Here is a 21123-nt window from a genome sequence, read left to right on the forward strand (position 1 = left end):
GACTAGGACAAGCCTGCAGGCAACAGGGGATGATGTTTCAGGGCTGTTGCCCCTGGGATCATTCTCTTGCCCATCCCTCAAATAGAGATCAGTTACTCTTGTCTAAGTCCCAGGGGTCAGCTGCAGAAAAGAAATAAGAACAGGTTAGGACCCACCGAGTCCAAGATGGTGGAGGATTTGACTTCCAGGGGACCTTGAGCTTCATTATATATTCATTATATTATATTAACATGTTAAATGACACACCCACCACTTGACAATTGCCATGACAACAACCAGAAAAGCCCATACAAGGACTGAAAAACAAGGATTGATCAGGTCCATCACACCCAGAAGGAGAACATGGTGGCGGAAGCCTCCCAGAAAAGTCCACATGGCTCGACCTGGGCTGGAGCTGTCTCTACTGGCCATCTTGGCTGACAGTGCCACACCTGAGCACCTTTTCCTCACTTGAGTGCTTTTCTTCCATTCTCCCCGCTTGAACACTTTCCTTCCATTTCCCCTTCTGAGCATCAAAGTGGCTGTTCACTTCGTCCCTCTGCTTCTGATTTGGGAATTCTTTCACAATCGGCAGCAAAGACACTTTGGTGAGCTTTCTAATTTAGGGAACCCTCTATCTGCTAACAAGAACACAAGAAAACACTAGATAAGTAAGTCAAGGGGCCTCTGATAAAGTCTTATGTATGTTACAAGTTAATTGACTCTTGACATTGGATCCTGCATTCTCAAAGTTTTCTCAGATTATCTCTATGCTAATAAATGATGGATATTATAATGATGAAATATCTTAGTCCTTCAGGTCCCAAGGGTGGTAAACCTCGGAGAATCTACCCGGGACATGTACAGGTATGCACAGTAGAGATGTTGGTATTGCTCAGTTTCTAGTCATATTTTCTGCTATAGGAATTCCCCTAACTGAACCCTAAGCCCCAACCTCTTGAGTCTCTCAAGTCTTAGAAACTTATTCCTAACAGTTCTCCTAAGCATTGGACACCAGCCAAATCCACACCCTCTCTGTCATTCAGACTTTGGAATAGACTGCCTGTGTCATCTGAACCTGCACTTTCTAAGTTACTTGAACCTTGGGAGCCTCACTCTTCTTTTCCATTTAATTTAATTTAATTTAATTTAATTTAATTTAATTTAATTTAATTTATTGAAGTACCATCAGTTATAATGTGTCAATTTCTTATGTACAGCACAATGTCCCAGTCATGCATTTACATACATATATTGATTTTCATATTTTTTTCCCTTCAATTTTAGAATAGTCTGTACCTTCTGGGTTCTGAAAGATTCATTCTGCATATTCTAATGCTTAGAACACTTGTGCCCTGAAAGATGGCTACTATTATATCCCCTACTAATCATAAATATGTTTTTTACATTCTACAAAGTTCCTGTGTCCACAGACTTCTGGGAACTTTTCTAAAATCACAGAAAGCCCACTTGTTAATGTCTGGGAAAAGCCCCAGGGGTGCCAACTTCAGCTTCGTTAAGTCTTAGAAACCTGCCCTTCCTGGTTCTCACACTAGAGCTTGAGAGGTAGTTGGACAAGCCAGACTGGGAAAGTTCAGAGAAACTACATAGACTGAGGGTGGTGGAGGTGAGGTAGACGTTAGGCTCAGGTCCAGCAACAAAAAAGTCCATCAGGACAGGGAGACCTCACCAACACAGCCAGCTTTATTTGTGAAACGAGGAAATAAAGGCTCAGGTCCAGCAACAAAAAAGTCCATCAGGACAGGGAGACCTCACCAACACAGCCAGCTTTATTTGTGAAACGAGGAAATAAATAAATTCTCTTTAAAAAAAAAAAAAAAAAAAAGATAGGGAGAGCTCAAATAACAAAATAGCAGGGATAGGTAGGCAGGTGACTAACTTCAAGGGAGGGCTTATTATGAGAAAAAGGAAGGAAAAGCTACAGCAAGATTGGCGGGGCTGCTCGGCAAGCAGAAGGCTCACCAGACAGGCAGTTGGTGTGGGAAGTATGGATGCTAGTCCTCAGCACGTGGACATCCAATACTGGAGACAAGGCAGAATCTCGGCATGGACTGGAGGACCCAAGTTCTTGGAACTGAAATATTAGTCAAGTGCCTGGGTTACAAGACACCCAAACAATCACTGATAGAATCAATGTTCATGGATTGATATCCCTATTTTGCAGCACCTGTGTGTAAGAAAAATCATTTTTCCAAGGTGAAACACATCAAATCTCATCACCAATCAGCACAGATGAGCATTTATAATCAACTTGGAGATAGGTAACAATAATTTTGAACCTCAATTAAACAAAATGTTATTCCCCAACACTAAGGGGGAAGAAAAAAAACCTCTACTGTTATACTTTTTAATTTTATCAAAAAATTTGTGAAATGTGTTTCTTCTTTTAATATATAAGTACACACATTTTTTATTTCATACACGTACCTACATAATCTCTTTGGTTATGCCTCTTGGCCCACAAAGCTTAAAGTATTCACCAAGTGGCCCTCTGCAGTATTGCTGATTCCTAATTTACCCCTTGATTCATCCAAGTTTCAAAGGTTGGCACTGATGTACTTAACCAGAGAAATCTGCACCAGCTTATCACTTGAACCAAAGTTCAGAAATAATTTTATTTCCAAAAAATTTCCAAGCTTTACTAAGATCCTTTTGTCTTTAGTGTTTCCAAGTGTTTTAATGTTCTCTTTCTCATCCATGACTCAAAGTCCAGAGACATCTCCAGAAAAGACATCCTAAAACCAGAGTCCCACTGTGCTACTTGAGTTCACCAATGCTTGGGGAGGCAGCCCCACTAGTGTCAGTCCATTGGGCAAGGACTACCTTAGTTCAGGGTTACCATTTTGTTCCATTGTATCTAGCACAATGGCCAACACCTAGAAGACATTAAATGAACATTTGCTGAATAAAGTAATGGTTTCAAAAATAACCTTGGAGATTAATCTACCTTATAAATGTCTAGTGAAACGAATTTTATAGATTATAATAACCTTATAGGTATGTGATCCAACTCTTTATATCAAGCATTTCAGAAATAACTATTACCTCAAAGGAAGCCTCACACATGAAATAATGCCTCTTTGGGTGCTTTTATTCAATCCAGAGTAACAATAATAACTGAGTAACCCCAGTCCCAAATTTTATGTCAGATGTTAGGAGATGCAAGAATGTTCCATTTCTGTACCTATTCTAAAGAGCTTCAGTCGGACAGAAGAAACAGACATTTAACCATAAAATAGTGCTGTCTGTGCTATACTAGTGTTGCTAATGCAGTACCAGTGGAATAGAGGAGGAAATAGTCAACTCTTTCCAGAGGATTCAGAAAGTCATCTACATTCATTTTCTAGGGCTGCCATAACAAGGTTCCCCAGACTAGTTGGCATAAACAACAGAAATTTATTTTCTAAAAATTATGGATGTTAGAAGGTTAAGATCAAGTTGCCTGTAGAGCTGCCTTTTTCTAAAGCCTCTATCCTTGACTCGAAGATGGATGTAAATAATAGATCTAGAGTCAGAACAATATACAGCCTGTAACCTAACCAATAAATTCTGATAGGTGAGTAGGATGAAGAAGGAGTAAACATGAGGAACGTTCAGGAACACTAAATACTCATCTTCCATAGTAAGTTAGTACAGAATACCTAAAACTGAAAAAGCAAGAAATAGTGGGATAAAGCAAGTTATTTAGAAAAAGAATTGAAAGTGGTTACTTCTGAGGAGTAAGAGTTGAAGGTGGGGAGGAGTTTGGTCAGGAACTGTTGTTTGTTAAATATGAGCTTTGGAGAATATCGGCTTTTTTATTGGAGTATTGTTGATGTTCAATATTATATAAAGTTAGTCATCTTTTTAACATTTACATATGGTGCTTTGAAAAATTATAATAGCAAAAAGAAAGTAATAACTATATTAACAATATTAATCAATTGATTTCATGGTAAATAACTAAAAAGCTAAAGTTTAAATTCTAGAGAACACAAAGAGCACTACTGGTATGAGTAAAAGTACTATTTGAATCAAAACTTCTGTAAACAAAATGATACAGGACAATGACGTTTTTATACGGCACAACAGGTTATAAAAATCAGAATTCTTCCATCTGTAAAACCTATGGGGTATATTAAAAGAGTAATAAATTTGGAGTCAAAAGATATTCTGTGGCAGAAGAAAGAAGAAATGAAGAGGATTGAACTGAAGAAATTGAAATGTGAGTCTGCAGGAAATAAGATACTAAGGAAGGATTTAGAGTCAGAGGATAACATGATAAAAGATGTGCTTCAGGAATGTTTTCCTGATTCTAGAGAATGGGATGGACCAGTCTGGGGAGAGGTGAAGGCAGGGAGGCCAGGTGGGTGTGTAGCTGTCACAGCCCTAGCAAGAGGTCGCAAGTCAGGTGAAGGCAGTGGAAACAAAAGAATGTGTTGAGTTTGAGAAATATGAAATCAGTCTCTGAGCTTAGAGAATAATCCTAAACCCAGGTGACTAGGATGAGTGGGGCCATTAGCAGAGGGACGGGCACCAGGAGGGGAGGCTAGTTTCCTGGAAAGAGGACAAGTTAGGCTTTTGACCCAATGAGGCTGAGATATTTCTAGAACACACAAGTTGAAATCGTCAGCATCAAAAATAAAGATAATATTTTTTAAGAAAGAAGTGTAAAAAATGCCTCTACTGTATTTTTTAAAATATTACTTTATAATAAATACAGTGCAACATGTCACATAATTTCTCCCACCCCTCTCAGGTAGCCAATATTGGTATTTAGGCATTTATACTAGTTTTCTGTGGCTGCCGTAGCAAATTACCACAAACTTGGTAGCTTAAAATGACACAAATTTATTATTTTACAGTTCAGCTGATTTAAAGTTTGATACAGGTCTCACTGGGCTAAATTCAAGATGTCAAGTGAGCTGGCTTCCTTTCTGGGACATCTGGGGGAGAATCTACTTTATTGCCTCTTCCAGCTTCTAGAAGCCACCCACGTTCCTTGTAACTCACTTCCTCCATCTTCTAGGCCAGAAACCCTGCATCATCTTTCTGACCATTCTTCCTTAATCATATCTCCTTCTGACTCTCCTCTTTAGCCTCCCGATTCCACTGATAAGGGCCCTTCGGATTACACGACATTCCCACATAATCCAGGATAATCTCCCTATTTTGAGGTCAGTGGATTAGCAATCTTAATTCCACCTGCAAATTTAATTCCCTCTTGGCATGTAATCCAACGTATTTGCAGGTTCTGGGGATTAGGACATGGACATCTTTGGGGGGCAGGGGTATTCTGCCTACCATAGGCAAAAATACTCTCATACTTTCTCCATGCACACAATATGCCTCTACAAATAGACAGTGGTTCACATTTTCTTTCTTTTCTTCCTGCTTCCCTCTTGAGGAAATAAAATTTATATTTTAAGGCAAGACAAGAAAAAATTAAGCATAAAATTCTCCCTGTGTGTTTGTTTGGGGTCCTCCCTCTCTAATGTGCAGGGTGCATCTGCATTACACATTAACCAGAGCTCCTCAAAGATCGGAGTGCTTGCTCAGCTGCAAAGATCTTTTATTTTTTCCTTTTCTTTTCTTCCGATGCCAGCAATGTAACTTCTTAAAGAATAGCATTCTTTCCCAGCTCTGGTGACTTGCCCATTTCTTTGTACATGTTTACCTGGATTATGTATCCTTGGTGAAGTTTACAGAAGATATCAGTATGTCATTTTGACATACAATCCTTTGTTTTCAAAAGGTATGTGACTGTGCCTTTGACTTCTAACAGGCGGAACAGTTCTCAGGGCTTTCTGAGACTGTGCTTCCCAGGTTATAATCCTCAGTTTGGCTCAAATAAAATTCCCTTTTTTTCTTCTTACCTTGATAGTTAATTGAATTTTGATCAACATTTTCTTGGCGTAGTCAGCAGGATATCAGGGACACCCACCAGAGGGGACACCTAGAGTCTACCCCAAACCAGTGCTCAATCCCAGCACGGGCCCTTTGAGCCTCACCCACTTCTTGAAATTCCTCAGGTGCTTTGCTGAGTTATCCCGAAATCCAGACGTCATTGCTTTAAAAATGTCGTGAATTTTATTCAAGCTGTTTTTCCTGGGATTTGGAGTCCTAAGAGGATACTCATTACATTTCCTAGGCAGGGACTTAGGGGGTACTTTGGAGTGAACTGGGTTGGCTGTCCTTTTTAAAAATTTGTCTTAAGTTGGAAAGATATGTATATATGATCTGACCAAACTGTTTGCTAGAGAAATGAGAACCTGAGCCTGCTCAGCTCTGAAGAAAAATGGATATCTGCTCCTTCCACCACAAGGTGTTCTCAGGTGACTGAGAACCTAGCAGAAGTGTCTGAGGATCAGTCCTCCTGGTGTGTAGGGGTCCCACAGAGGACCCCACTACCATCATTAATTCTGCTCACTGGGTGGCATAATAAAGGCTGATCCCATAGTGTCCTGAGCACCTACAGCAGTTTTAGACTGTTGGAGGGAGAACCCAAGACATGTAAGAGGGTCAAACCCACCCAAGCTCCTTGGGGAGCTAGACTTGGAAATAGCGTACATTCGATCCATCACACTGCCCTCCAAGAGCTGTTCAGATCATATCTGAATTAGGCTACCAAATTAATAATTGGAAACTGTGCCTCAAAGGCTGAACAGCTCCTGGACAGGCAGGTGCTCACTGGAACTCTGGCTGGCTTTGTGTACAACTGGAAGGAAGCCAATGCTTGCAAGCATTTATCTTAACTCTTAAGTGGCCAGGGTGGAGTTTTTTTGATATTATTAATACTCATGTTCTAGAAAGCATATGATATAAATATATTAATATAATTGTTCATATGATTTCTAGAACATTTGGTATACACTTTTGATATTCTAGAGAATGTCAACTTAAGAAAACATCTTTTCAAAATTCTGACTCTGAGAGAATAAAAGTATTCCTAGGAGAAAACATGAAGTTATAATTCTTATGTCCTTGAAACGTAAACACAGCCCACATCACCTGAGACTACAGCTTTAGCTCAATTAGTGAAACTTAACATTGAAAGGATTGGGGGAGGGAAGGGAAAGAGGCTTTTTAAAACTCAAGCAGGAAAATTATGAGATCTCTGTCTGTCTTGACATACGTATGTCTGTGTATACGTTATAAATATGTCTTTACCTCCAGATGACGTTAGCACCAAAAGACTTAAAAAGTGTGGTTAAAGACCTGGTTACAATGTAATTATCAAGACAATTTGGCTACTTCTGTGACATACAACATTTTAAGATAATAACTATAATTATGACTGACATACCAGGGCATTTCAAGTTTTAGAAACTTCATATGATTTCTAGAACATTTATATTAGTTGCCTTAACTCCAGCTTGTCAACTAGCTAAAGATCAGGTAACAAATACTTATACTGACCATTGCTATACTTTTGGAGTGGCACACAACTTTGGAATGCTATGAAAATAATGAGGTTTTTAACCTCTTTAGGACAACCTATTAAAAAAAAACCCAACAGATTGCAGAGTTATAGTTACACAACTGCCAAAATAGTTAGCAATTATCAAAACAACAGGGCATTCCAAATCTGACACTATGGAAGCTAAAAGAAATCAGCTTGCTGGTGCTGCAACCAAACAGGCAGCTTTAAATATTTATCTTGTCCAACATTGAGAATGTCCATTGTTCTCCATTAACCCTGCTAACCTAGTGAAAGATTTCTTTCCACGGGCTCAAGAAATCACCACTCAAGAAGAGAAACAGATATGGCAATAAACAGGGGGAACTTTGACCCCATCACATAAATACAGTTTAGACCTGATAAAACAAAACAAAACAAAACAAAACAAAACAAAACAAAACAAAACTTATAGTGTCTATTGAAGCCCAATAGCTGTTACTTCAGCAGGAACATTTCTTAACCCATTGGACATTTGAGAAAATGATTTTATGGGGAAAACACTATTTTGGAAACTTTTATTCATGATAGTTCAGAGGAAATATATTACATTATTGACAGGGTCTTATTGAGACACTTAAAAAAAAATGGTAACTACTTTACAGCGAGCTCCCAGGAGATGAAAAAGATCATGAATTACAACCTAGAGATTTTGCTTGCTGGAAAGGATATCAAATAAAAGATTCTTTGCAGCCATGATGGAAAGAAACTTACTAGGTATTAACTAACTCATACACGACCAAACTGAAAAACATTAATTCATGGATTCACAATTCTCTTTTTTTGTTTCCAGGCAGGCCTGAGCAGTCTTCATTCTGCAGAGAGACAATGACCACAGGTCCACACAACATGTCAAGATCAGGTGAGCCAGGGGCCAGTGCCTTCAGGGGTGGGCAGGTCCGGGCATGGGCAGAGCCTCAGGTTGAGGAGGGACCGATGGGCAGACAGGAAGGGGCCTAAAAAAAGACAAACCACACCAAGCTGGGGTGCTGGGGCTGCTCTCCGTCCTAGTAAGCACCCAGAGGGGCAACTGTAACATGACTGGGCCAGGATCCACCCATGGGAAGAGGAAGGGCAGGTGGTGCTCCCTGGCTAGGAGGCGGCATCCCTGCCCAACGCACCCTGGGCAGAAGCAGCTCCGTTCAGGTGCCAGGAACTCCCTGGGCAGAGCCTGACAGGGACCCCCAACTTCCAAGCCAACCTCCCTTCCCCCTACTGCTGGCTCAGAAGCCAGGTTCCCTGGGAGGTGTAGATCATGTAGCGGAATCCGCTGTCATCGTTGTGCTCATAGATATCCGCGATGGGCGTGGACGCGCTCACCGTGCTGTGCTGCCTCGCCAGCAGGAGGAAGGCCTGCGTGGGGTTCAGCTGCAGGCGGCGCGCGACGATCTTGACCAGCTCGCTCATGTTGACATGGTCTGGGACCAGGAACTTGGTCTTGTCCAGGACTGGCAGCTGCTTCTCATCATTGTAGCGCTCCATGATCACCGGGATCCTGCTGGGGTGCTGGTCGTGGAGCTGCTGCACCTCCTTACAGCTGTCGGGGAAGCTTCACCGCTGCTTGAAAGGCAGGTCCTAGGGTATCGCACGGACCCGGCGGGGTTCCAGGGCGCACGACGCGGGATGCGGCTGCGGTTCGGGGGCTCCGGGGCTCCGCACCTCGCATTCAAGGGTGCTGGGGCTCTCGCTGACCCCTGAGGGAGCAGCTCCGAGAGGTAACTCACTTGGGGTGACCTCTCATTTTAAAAAGATCCCTCCATCTGAATGGACTTTGACCCCTGTTTCTAGACCCTGGCTTCACCTAAGACAAACATCACCAAACTAGGGTGAGGAGACATCAACAGTAGCAGGCAACTGGCGCATCTATTTCCATCCTCTATAGATTCTAAGCTGCTTCATTTCCATCCTCCGCATCTAGGGTTTCCAGCTTTCCATTAAAATTGCTCTATCTCGTTTTCTAGGGAGGTAGGTACATCCCCTGATCCTCAAAACTAGCCCACTATTTCTTCTAAACCAAGTGTTTATTTTATTTTTCTGTCTTTCTCATAGCTCATTTCAGTATTTACACTTCCAGTGATCATCTTATTAGCTGGCTTTCAGGGCTCTCCAATTCTGAGAAGCACTACCCTGGCCTCACTCTCCAGGCTGATCCTAAGACCAGTTTTAATAGCAATGCACATACACCAGCCTTTTTCACAAAGATGTCCTGAGTGCTTTCGCTTTGTCTGAGTCCTGCTGGTCACCTTTACCTCTATTTCTGCCTTTGCTTGTTTCCTGAAATTTTGATATATGTTTTGTTCTCAGCAACAGGCCTTCACTTTGAACCAATTTAATTGAACTGGTTTGAGCACTAGCACACTTCCTTAGGCATGATTTTATGTTCACCATTTTGTTCAATCTGCTTTGAGCTGCTCCACATAATTTTTCATCCTGCTAAAGCCTTGGCTATTCTTTTGGAAAGCTAGGACAGCTGATACTTCAGTCGTTCAAGCATATCTCCAACCAGCCCTTTTCTCATATGCTCCTTTTTCATTCTAGTGAACGGTGTAGTGTTTTGACATTTTATGCTGAGGAAATTATATATAATTTTATAGAAATTCCAAGCTAAAGATTTAGGGGAATATCTGAACTGAGCTGAACAGACTGGTCATTGGTTATGGCATTCAGAATTAACAGAACCACCTCTTGCTTGTTACTGAGGATTGGTTTGAAATGATCCACCTTTTTTACTCAGATATTTGAAGGGAACTGCTGAGTTGCTTTCTTTCTCTCTTTCTTTCTTGCAAACATGGTTTGTTTCTTTATTCTTATTTTATTTTTAGTAATCTTTAAAAATTAACATAATTGTAAACTATCAGAAAAGTTGGAGGTACCAACACAAAGAACAATTTTTTCCCCCAAACTATTTTAGAGTAAGTTGCTGACCTGGTGTTCCATCTTCTCAAAGTACTTCAGTGTGTACATACCCTCTAAATGAGGGCATTTTTCTACATAACCGTCAAAATCAGAGAATTAATGCTGATGCATTTCTACATCTAGTCCTCACAGTCCATTCAGGTTTTGTCAGTTGCCCTTTAAGAGTGAAAGGATTCCACTCAAAATTATGTTTTGCATCTAGTTGTCGTGAAACAGTTTCTTCTGGAAACTTCTGGAAATTTTCAGCTAGTCCTTGACTTTTTTGACCTTGACATTTTTGAATATCACAAGCAAGGTGCTTTATAGAATGCCCCTCAATGTGGTTTTGTCTTATATTTCCTCATGGTTAGATTCAGGTGATAAAACGTTGTCAGGAAAATAACTGAAGTGATGTCAGGCCCTCATATCCTATCAGGGTGGTGCATGATTTCAATGTCCCTTTACTGCGATGTTCACTTTGATCACTTCATTGAAGTGGTAGCTTCAGGCTTCTCTGCTGTGAAGTTACTCTTTGTCCTTTTGTGATGATCAGGTATTGTATGTGAGGTTACATTGAAACTATACAAATATACCATTTCTCACCAAAATTTTAATTTCTTCATCTGTTTATTTACCTTCTTGTGGACCATGGTCTTCAATTTTACTCAGTGAGTTATCTTCCACTATTATCATTATTTATGTTGATGCTCACATTGTCCCTGATTTGGCCAGTGGATATGCCTTCAAGTCCCCATCATTCTTTAAGAACATTCTTGCTTTCTGGTAACACCAGAAGCTTCATGTTCATCCTGTACTTTCCCTGCCTCAGCGTGCGATCAGGCATTATTCAGAAGGTCTCTGACTCCTTTAGGCGGAAAATGGCATTTACATCTGAGCTCTAGGTGTGCTCATTGGAGTGTTGCTGCTCCCAGGTCCTCTCTGCTACTGGAGCTAGGGAATAGATGTATGAGTGTGTGTATTTATGTATGTGTGTATAGACACTTACACCTATCATATGTATTTATTTCTAAAACTACCTATGTATGATATCCATGAGGTCGTATCAAAATATCCAGTTCCAGTCAAGCACCATAGGGTCCGTCCTACTATTCTCTCTTTCCACATTTGTATTTCCCTTCTCCCACCATGTGAAGCCAGACTTTCATTGCACTTACTATTTCTGCTAATTTGATAAACTCCCCTGCATAGAACCAGCCTCGCAACCTCACCATCACTGCCTCCCGTGCTTGGATGTTCACGTCATTCCACTCAGGTGCTTACAACCTCTACCGAGTCCTCGCCCCCATCCTGGAGGACAGAGCATCAAACCAAAGAGGATTAGTCTCAAGCCTCAAAGTCTAGTGGAAATTGCCCAGCTAGATTTCAGAGAGGCTTGAAATTTGTGACCCCTTTATTCTTTTCAATTTCTCCCTTTTGGAATGGAGATGTATATCCTAGGCCCATCCTATCATTGTGCTTTGTAAGAAGATAACCTGTTATCTGGTTTCACAGGTTCGTAGTTGGAGGGGAATTTTGCCTCAGAAAGACTCACACCTCAAGTCTTACCTATACCTGATTTAGATGATATTTAGACAAGACTTTGGACTTGGAGTTGATGATACCGGAATGGGTTAGGATTTGCAGGCTATTGTGATGGGATGAATATATTTTGCATGCCCTGGGCCTCAGTCTTTTTTTCTTTCCGGGGTGCAGAGGCGTTAACAGCAAGCTGGAAGCGATTCCCGCTTCATCTGGAAAGTGGCGGCCTGCCGCCAAAGACGCCTCAGGGTGACTTAGGCTCGAGGCTCCACTTGGGGGCGCTCTCGTATGGCTCGCGGGCGGCACTTTTCTCCACAGGCGGAACCGTCTGGCCGGGTCCTTAGTTTCTACGGGTTTCGTTTTCCGCGCGCACCCAGCGCTCCCCGACTTCCGGGCAGGCTCCGGTTGTTTGCTGGGCCCTGTAGGGAGCCGTCTCAGCTGGTTTTATGAAGAGGAAAGCCCCCCCCCCCCCCCCCGGGCGAGCTGAGGTTTCCTGCGGCCGTCTCCGGCCTTCTGCCCCTGTATTCCAGGAGCTCGAGTCTGACCGGGGCCGCGCGCCTGGCGTCCGAGAAAGTCGGGGGCGATGGTCCAGATGGAGACGCAACTGCAGAGCATTTTTGAGGAGGTGGTGGTGAGTGGAACGGCCAGAGATCCCAGGCGATGGCTGAGCGAGGGGGTGGTTCGGGGGCAATGGCACAAGGAACCTGGCCCGGGCAACCTCTCCCTAAACTCTTCTCTGTTGTGATACCGTGTATGTGTGCAAGAGTTGCGCGGTTCTCAAACTGCTGTCAAATTCAGAGCCTCCTTTGAAATCAACAGCATCCTTTGTTACAAGCCGGGCGGGCAGGTATTGTTTGTTTTTGCGCGTTGCTTATTAAGGTGACTTGCCCTGTGATGTTGCATTATATTATTTTGCTCGTAGAGGCCCTTTCCCCCCTTTTTGAAAAATTTACAATTGTTTGCTTTCTTTTTTAATAGAAAACGGAAATTATAGAAGAGGCTTTCCCTGGGTGAGTATATACGGCAGACTTTTGTGTTTTTATCTGAGTGTATCTTTGTTAAGGTTTTATTTAGGTCTCTCTTGGAGGTTTGAAAGATAAACTATAGTGGTGATGTTGAATTAACTTTTTAAAACTAGTGGCAAATAATGCGGTTATTGTTTTTTAGAATGTTTATGGACACTCCAGAAGATGAAAAAACAAAACTAATTAGCTGTTTGGGGGCCTTCAGACAGTTCTGGAGTGGTCTTTCTCAGGTGAGCACTGCACTTTTAATACATCCAGCTGACCCCTTGTTTTTTTTTTTTAAATTTACTTTGATGCTGCTGTTAAGGTCTTTGTGGAAAAGGAGGAATACAGTTGTTATCATCTTTTATTTGTTTATTCTGGTTTCCATTTGTTTCAATTTGTATTCTTCCAATGGAGAATCTATACTAAAAAATCAGATCGACTGCAACACAGTGCTTCCAAAAATCTCTTGCGTGTTAGATTATATAAAACCATTTTCATCCTCTTCTGATTTATTTGGTACACTTCAAAAGGGCTGGATTAGGGATTGTAATGGATAAAAATTTCATTCACTTACTCAACAAAGGAACTGGCCCAGCATTGATATAAAGATAATATAATGAATATACTATAGTAAAGGTACAAAGATGCTTTAATAAGTATACAAAGATACTATAATAAAATTGAGGAAAGGAAAAGTAAAACTTCATAACAAAGAACATTCACCAGAAAACATAGCCTTGAAAAAGACAAAATATGTGATCCTTAAGCTGCTTTTATTCCATTAGTACATTATCTTCACATGGTGCGTTATAGGTAGAAAAATGAGACCTTTTTGCAGTTGAGTGACTAGTGGTTAATTAACACTTGCTGCTCAGACGTGGGTCACATAGTGGCAATACGTTCATTTAAAAAATTTATTTTACTTTCAATTATTTTTTAATAGATAATATATTCGTATGATCCAAAATGCAAAGGATACCAAAAGTTGGACCCAATGAATAATCTGCCTTCCTTCTCCCTTAGCTTAGCCACATGTTCCTTTTCTGGTCTGCAACCAATATCCCGAGTTTACGTTTCCTTCTAGAAGTGTTTTATGCATAGGATCTTAATAGAATGTTCATATGCTGTGTACAGTTCATTAGCACCTTGCTTTTTTCCTTCTTAATAGTAAATTCTCAAAATAATTCTACATCAATCCATTAAGAATTACTTCTGTCTTCCTTTCTTACTTTCTTATAGCAGCATAATATTCTGTTATAGGGCTGCACCTTCCTTTATTTAACCAGTCTCCTACCAACTGACAGGTTGCTTCTTACCTTTTTCACTTTAAATAATACTATAATGAATAGTTTTACGCACAGGACACAGAATAAATTCCTGAAAGTAATATTGCTAGATTAGAGGATATGTTTATGTGTAACGTTTATGGAAATTGCCTAGTAGCTTTCCCTAAGGGTTTTACTAATTTACGCTCTCACTAGAAATGTATAAGAGTATCTATTCCCTAGAGCCGCACAGTACCATGTTAATGAACTTTTTGATCTTTGCCAATCTAAAATGTGAAAAAGTTTATCTCAGTATGGTTTATTTTTTTGTTTCTCTGAGTGATGTTAAACAGCTTTCCAATATTTTTTTACTAATGCGTTAAACAACAACAAGGACTTACTGTATAGCACAGGGAACTATATACAATATTTTATAATAACCTATAATGGAAAAGAATCTGAAAAAGTAGATAAAGGTATACATGTATAACTGAATCACTTTGCTGAACACCTGAAACATTGTAAATCCTACTTTAATTTTTAAAAATGAAAAAAAAATTTATTAAATAATTTATGAGTTAAGATATGGTTCTTGTCTTCAAGAATTTTATATTCTGGTGGGGGAGCCAGGACAAAATAAATTATTTCTCAATCAGCAGTATATGTTCAACAATAGAAATGTATAAGAGTGACACTGGTAGTGCAGAGGGGCAGGACATCTTGAGAATATTCTAGAAGACAAACTTATACGAGCATCACATTTTGGCATCAAATTTAAAGTTATGCAAGTCTAGAAATTGAATATGTCATTGGATTCATAACTGGGCTCTTAGGGGTTAGAGTCACACTAAATTCTCATGAGTCTGATGTACTAATTCACAATGGACTTTTTCCCCAGTGACAGGAATATTTATATCTGCCATTAAGAGCAGTGCATACAAAACCTTACACAATCTTTGCCAGAGTTTTCTATTAGGCATGAATATGTTAATAAAACTGTACTCATTTTGGAGGTTTTAAGCTTAATATAACTGAAGTACTAAATCTGAACTTTTTCAGTTTATTTTTTAGAGATTGTTCTCCACGAATGTTTACAGTGGAGTATCTCATTCATAGTCTTGATGTGCTCCCCATGTACTATTAGCTATTTGTTAGTTATGAAGTAGAAGTTTAGACCTAAAATATAATCATTTTCTCGTTTTCCAGGAATCTCATGAACAATGCATCCAGTGGATTGTTAAATTTATTCACGGCCAACATAGTCCTAAAAGAATTTCTTTTCTTTACGATTGCTTAGCAATGGCGGTCGAGACTGGTCTCCTTCCACCCAGGTATGTATAATGGTGGATATGAACAATCTAAAGAATTGTCTTTTTTATTAATGTTTAGAGATTGGTCTAACTAATATACATAAAATAGATAAACAACAAGTTTATACTGCATAGCACAGGAAGGTGCATTCAATATCTTGTAGTAACCTATGGTGAAAAAGAATAAGAAAATGAACATATGTATGTTCCTATAAGACTGAAGTATTGTGCTGTACACCAGAAATTGACACAACGTTGTAAACTGACTATACTTCAATAAAAAAAAAAAATAAAAAGAAATTGGTTGAGGTTGTTATAAAAGGATAAGTGAATGAAAAAGGGAATTAGACTCAACAAGAAATCCTTCATAATATTTCAGTTTTAATTTCTAGAATGCAGTAGTCTTAGAATTACTTACTTGAAATGCTTGAAACCAGGCAGGCTGTGCCTTTCAGCACAGGGGCTAAGATCATTTACTTTGACAAGCTTGTTCAATTAACCTTGTTGTTGTTATATTCACTAGTTTGTTTTATTTTCTGGATTCCACATATAAGTGATATCATACAATATTTGTCTTTCTCTGTTTGACTTGTTTCATTTAGCATAATACCCTTTAAGTCCATCCATGTTGTTGCAAATGACAAAATTTCATTCTTTATGACTGAGTAGTATTCGTGTGTGTGCGTGTGTGTGTGTGCGCGTGTGCGAGCGTGTATGTGTGTGAAACATATTCTTTATCCATTCATCTGCTGATGAACACTTGGGTTGCTTCCATATCTTGGCTGTTGTAAATAATGCTGCTGTGAATGTAGGGGTGCATGTATCTTTTCAAATTAGTGTGTTTGTTTTCTTCAGATATGTACCCAGGAGTGGAATTGCTGGGTCAGTTCCAGTTAACTTTTGCTGCATGATGAATTACCTTAACATTTTGTGGCTTAAAACAACAATAATCCTTTTATTATTAACATCCATGACTATGGTGCTTGACTGGGCAAATAGTAGGTAGTCTTTTTCTCAAGTCTCATGATCGCAGTCAGACAGTGGCTAGAACTGGAGTCATGACAAAGGTTTCCCCTTTCATACCTGGAGGACACCTGGCTGTCTGTGGGACGTCAGCTGGTGCTATTGGCCAGAACCTATATATGCCCTCTCCATGTGACTGACTTACTCACACCATGGTGGAGTCCAAGAGCAAGCATTTACAAGAGAGCTAGCAGAAGCTTCATCACCTTGTCTTGAAAAGTCATACAGCATCCCGTTTGCCTGTCTTGGGGCTGCCTGGATTTAGGGATAGAGAATGACATTGATACACTTCATGGGAGGGGTCTCAGTGTCACATTTTAGAGGATTGTGTGGGATCAGAAATCTTGTTGCAGCCATTTTGGAAAAATACACTTGGCCATGAAATGATAGAGGATAAACATTTAACCAATAGCTTTTGGTAGATTTCTTACTAGTAAAAATATAATGTCATTAATATTATTTAATCCTACTTTGTGTTTAGTCTTTCATACAAGTAAAAAATGTGAAATACTATACATAATTTTTTAAAAGTGTGCTTGAGTAATAATGTACCTTTATTACTTACTACGACAAATCGAATATACAAAGTATGCAGATCTTGCCTATTACAGAACTTGCAAAATCTGTCTTGTAACTAGAATGGGTATTACTTTTTTCTAGGATGATTTGTGAATCCCTCATAAACTCTGAAACTCTTGAATGGGAAAGAACACAGCTTTGGGCCTTAACATTTAAACTGGTTCGGAAAATAATTGGAGGAGTGGATTACAAGGTACTTCTTCCTAATTATACAAAGTAATTGCTTTCAGGCATAATTAACTTTTCAGGGTATATATCATAATTTCACATGGGAGAGATGAAGTGGAAGTCTTTACAAAATCTGTCTCCATTTTGTTGCATTTCCTAAAGGGATTTAAAATTGCTCAGTATTTCCCACAGCTTCTCTGCTCCCCTCCCAGCATTCTTAAAAAGGCAGGTGGCTAATAAATTTCTATGACAAGTAGGGAAGTCACCAAGCAGACCCTGGGTGCCTTCATGCCACAGATCTTATGATGTTGGGGCCACTCTCAAATGAAAGAACACAGAGCCGGGGTGTGTGTGGGACTGAGAAGGGATGTAGGCATCAGCTGACGAAGGGAGCAAGTCCTGCTTCACCTCCCCTTGACCACCCGTGGACACGTGTCCTTCCTAGCAAATATCTTCAGCCTGCCCTTGACCGCGAACAGCAGCGTGCCCTCCCTAACTGTGTCTCATCCCACAGCTCAGGAACGCTGTCACTGCACAGGCTTCTGCTTCATTCAAGCTACTTTTATTCTTTTCCTTTTTGAAAGACTTGCCAATACCTGACCCTGTGCTTCCCATCTGTATTTTCTCTAATCTAAAATGACTTAACTGATAATTATTGGCTTGAATCATGATTTAATACAAAATTAATTCTAGGAAGCTTTATCTGGTTATTTTTTCTTTACTAGTTTCTTTAGCAGGTTAATATGTAGTTTTTATCTTCTTATTTGTATGGTGCTTTATCATTGTTTCTGATTTCTCTCATGTATATGTTTTGTCTGCCTTTTTTTTAAACATTTTTTTATTGAGTTATAGTCATTTTACATTGTCTGCCTTCTTGATCACAGTTTATACTATGGAAGGAAAGTTCTTATCTGTATATCAGATTCTGCCCTGCAATAATGCAACTGGTAATAGATATGAGCAGATGACCAGGGAACAGAATAGCATTATTGGATAAGTTTGAAGTACTAAGGTGGGTGATTGCTGATGAGAAGGGAGAATAAAGTTAGACTGTGCCAGTGGGAAGGAGCAGAAAGGGTCATCTGCTAGAAAGTTGACTATTATTGCCCATGTTTTCAGAGTACTTTCAAGTTCTATTCAAATATCTTTCTGTCTGTTAAGCTCAAATTTTTTGACCCTCATAATAATAGAAACTCTTCTAATGTTACAAAGGTCAAAAAAGCTTAGCAGAGTGTGGAAAGTTTAACTTTTATTTATAAGTGACTTTCTTTGTCCATTCATATCACAAGCCATTCTTTAGAATTCTGCCTTGGAACATGACACTTCTCTTGGGTTGATGTTAGGGGCTTGAATGTCAGCTGTGGTTCAGAAAAATTAAGTATGACCTTGAAGGTAACTTTCCAAGTATCTAATCTTGAAACCTTTAGATGTTTTAACTAGCACAGGGGACATTACTTAATTTTAACCTATGACTTCCATTATATCAGGGTGTTCGAGATCTCTTGAAAGTGATTTTGGAGAAAATCTTGACAATTCCCAATACAGTCAGCTCAGCTGTTGTGCAGCAGCTTCTAGCAGCACGAGAGGTAATTTCAACATGTCTCCAGTTTGTTGATCATACCCTAAAAGACGTCCAGTTTTACATAGTTCTGTGCTTTTAAAACGTACAGTAGTTTGTAAAATGTTCCATTCATTTACTTCTAGAAAAATCACTTCTACTTTTAAGGTGCTGTTTTACTTTCATTATATTTCAAAAGGAAATTTTAAATTTTGATTAATTCATGGTTTTTAATTATGAAAATAATATAGATATTAAGGTATTTTCAACTATTACCAGCCATCACCCTATGGACCAATTAAAAGATCTTTGTGCTTCATAACTAACATTGCAAAAATTGTTACTTTGGTCCATTGCCTTCCTGTTGGAGTCTACTAATATTTAAAGCTTTTTCAATGTTATTTACTGTTAGCAATCTGTTCTATTGTTTATTATTCTTAGACATTCTTCACATATAAATGAATATTTTACGCTACAGTTTAAGCCCAATGAATCCATAAAATGATATCTGTACTTTTTAATACCGTTGTTGTTGTCGTTACATTTAAAAGGCTTGTCTGTGGGACTGGTAAAATAATAACAGTGCCCTTTTATTTTTCTTAGGTTATAGCGTATATCTTGGAAAGAAATGCCTGCTTATTGCCAGCATATTTTGCAGTCACTGAGATCAGGAAACTATATCCTGAGGGAAAACTTCCACACTGGGTAAATTTAATATTTTCTAAAATTTTTAATAGAAATTTTTTTAAAAAGTAGTTATATTAATCTTATTTTTTGTATGCTTCTTTTTTAAATGGTCACTTTATCCTTAGGTAATATGTATTTTTATTATGCTAATATATTTCTTTCATTTCTCTGCTGAGACAGTCTATATATCATGTGATAAAATATACACTAAGGGCACGGTGGTATGACTTGGCTTAATTCAGGGGTGGATGAACTGGTAAGGAATTCTTTCAAAGGAAGCAAAAGAGAACTAAACTTTGAGTAATTTTATGTGCAAGTATTGTAGTAAATCTTTACATGTTATCTCATTTTATGTAAACGATCCTTGTATTCCGAGGAATCTTGATTATTATATTTATACTTCTGTTTTGTTTTAGTTACTTGGAAACCTTGTATCAGATTTTGTGGATACCTTCAGGCCCACAGCAAGGATAAACTCCATTTGTGGTAGGGTTATGGTTTACAATATACCAAATATACTAGTACCTGATTTTTAGTGATCTGACTATTGAATAAAGATCTGACTATCTTATACATGTCTTGGTGGCTTGTCATTTTAATATAACACTAGGAGCTTAATAATGATCTTTTACCTGTTTGGGGGCACTTTGTGTGTTGAGTGCAGGGAGGGAGGAGCACCTGTCTGTACTGGGTCTAAGCTTTATGTAGAACTGTTCTAGAAGATGTATTTCCTTGTGATTAGGGGAACTTTTGATAGAGCTAGTGAAGCACCCAGGAGTCATCTGGAAGTGTCAGGAGATCTGCTTCTGTCTGGCCACAGCACACAAGACTCTCAGACTGACTCTCTCAGCCCATTCCAGTTCACACCTTTGCTCAGTTTTTCATTTATTTTGTTTCCTATTTTTTCATTTTTTTAGATTCTCAGAATTTTATTTTAAAGATAAGCACATGATTTGCAATTTTGCAGTGCTCATATATATTACTGGATTATTTCTAGAGAACATGGTGGCCTCAGAACAGTCTGGGAATGTAGACCATTATTTAGTCAGTGGTCAAATTTTGAGTACTTTCTATGAATCGGGTGCTATTCTAGACACTAGAAATACAAAAATAAACTAAACAGACACTAGACAGATTATTCTTAGGCTTCTAGCTTTTGTAACTGAGTGAATACTGACATTTAGTGAATTATAGAAGTACTACAGGCTTGAGAAGGATGATGATGAATTCAATTTATGTTGAACTTGAGGTGCCTGTGGGAAATCCAAGTGATAGTGTTCTTCAGGCAGTTGGATACGTGAACTTATTGATGGTCATATACTGTATCTAAGGCCTTTAGGAACGTTATGCTTACAGTTACTCAGGTTGACCATAGACTAAAGGTCTGTAAACTTTTTCTATAAGTGGTGATATAACAAATATTTTAGGCTTTGTGGGCTATACTGTCTGTTGCAACTACTCAGCTCTGCCATTACAGTACAAAGGCAACAGTATTCCAATAAAACTTTACAAAAACAGGTGGCTAGCTATTGGGATTTGGCCCATGGATTATATATAGCTTGCTGGCCTCTGTCCTAGATATTTGGACAAATGCAACATTTGTGAGTTTGGAAGGCCTGTACAAATTGGTCTTTAACCATCTGAATTAAAA

General features: G+C 39.2%; 2 protein-coding genes across 3 annotated transcripts in view; one reads left to right on the forward strand and one right to left on the reverse strand.

Moving 5' to 3' along the window:
• Window positions 1-8650: 8650 nt before the first annotated feature.
• LOC135321455 (microtubule-associated proteins 1A/1B light chain 3A-like) lies at window positions 8651-11026 on the reverse strand. Its single transcript, XM_064486425.1, is given in 2 exon segments — window positions 8651-9132; window positions 10969-11026. Coding segments are annotated over 2 exon segments (540 nt in total).
• A 1287-nt stretch (window positions 11027-12313) lies between these two features.
• The window catches only part of MED23 (mediator complex subunit 23), a 38929-nt gene continuing 30119 nt past the window's right edge, over window positions 12314-21123 (forward strand). For both annotated transcript variants that reach the window (XM_010988663.3, XM_010988664.3), the window contains exons 1-8: window positions 12314-12503; window positions 12851-12882; window positions 13040-13127; window positions 15354-15478; window positions 17141-17252; window positions 18715-18813; window positions 19389-19490; window positions 19889-19958. In XM_010988663.3, coding sequence (XP_010986965.1) covers window positions 12456-12503; window positions 12851-12882; window positions 13040-13127; window positions 15354-15478; window positions 17141-17252; window positions 18715-18813; window positions 19389-19490; window positions 19889-19958 — 676 coding nt within the window. In that variant the 5' untranslated portion in view covers window positions 12314-12455. The remainder of the gene's footprint in view (window positions 12504-12850; window positions 12883-13039; window positions 13128-15353; window positions 15479-17140; window positions 17253-18714; window positions 18814-19388; window positions 19491-19888; window positions 19959-21123) is intronic.

This window comes from Camelus dromedarius, chromosome 6, assembly GCF_036321535.1.
Source record: "Camelus dromedarius isolate mCamDro1 chromosome 6, mCamDro1.pat, whole genome shotgun sequence".
NCBI classification, from domain to species: Eukaryota; Metazoa; Chordata; class Mammalia; order Artiodactyla; family Camelidae; genus Camelus; species Camelus dromedarius.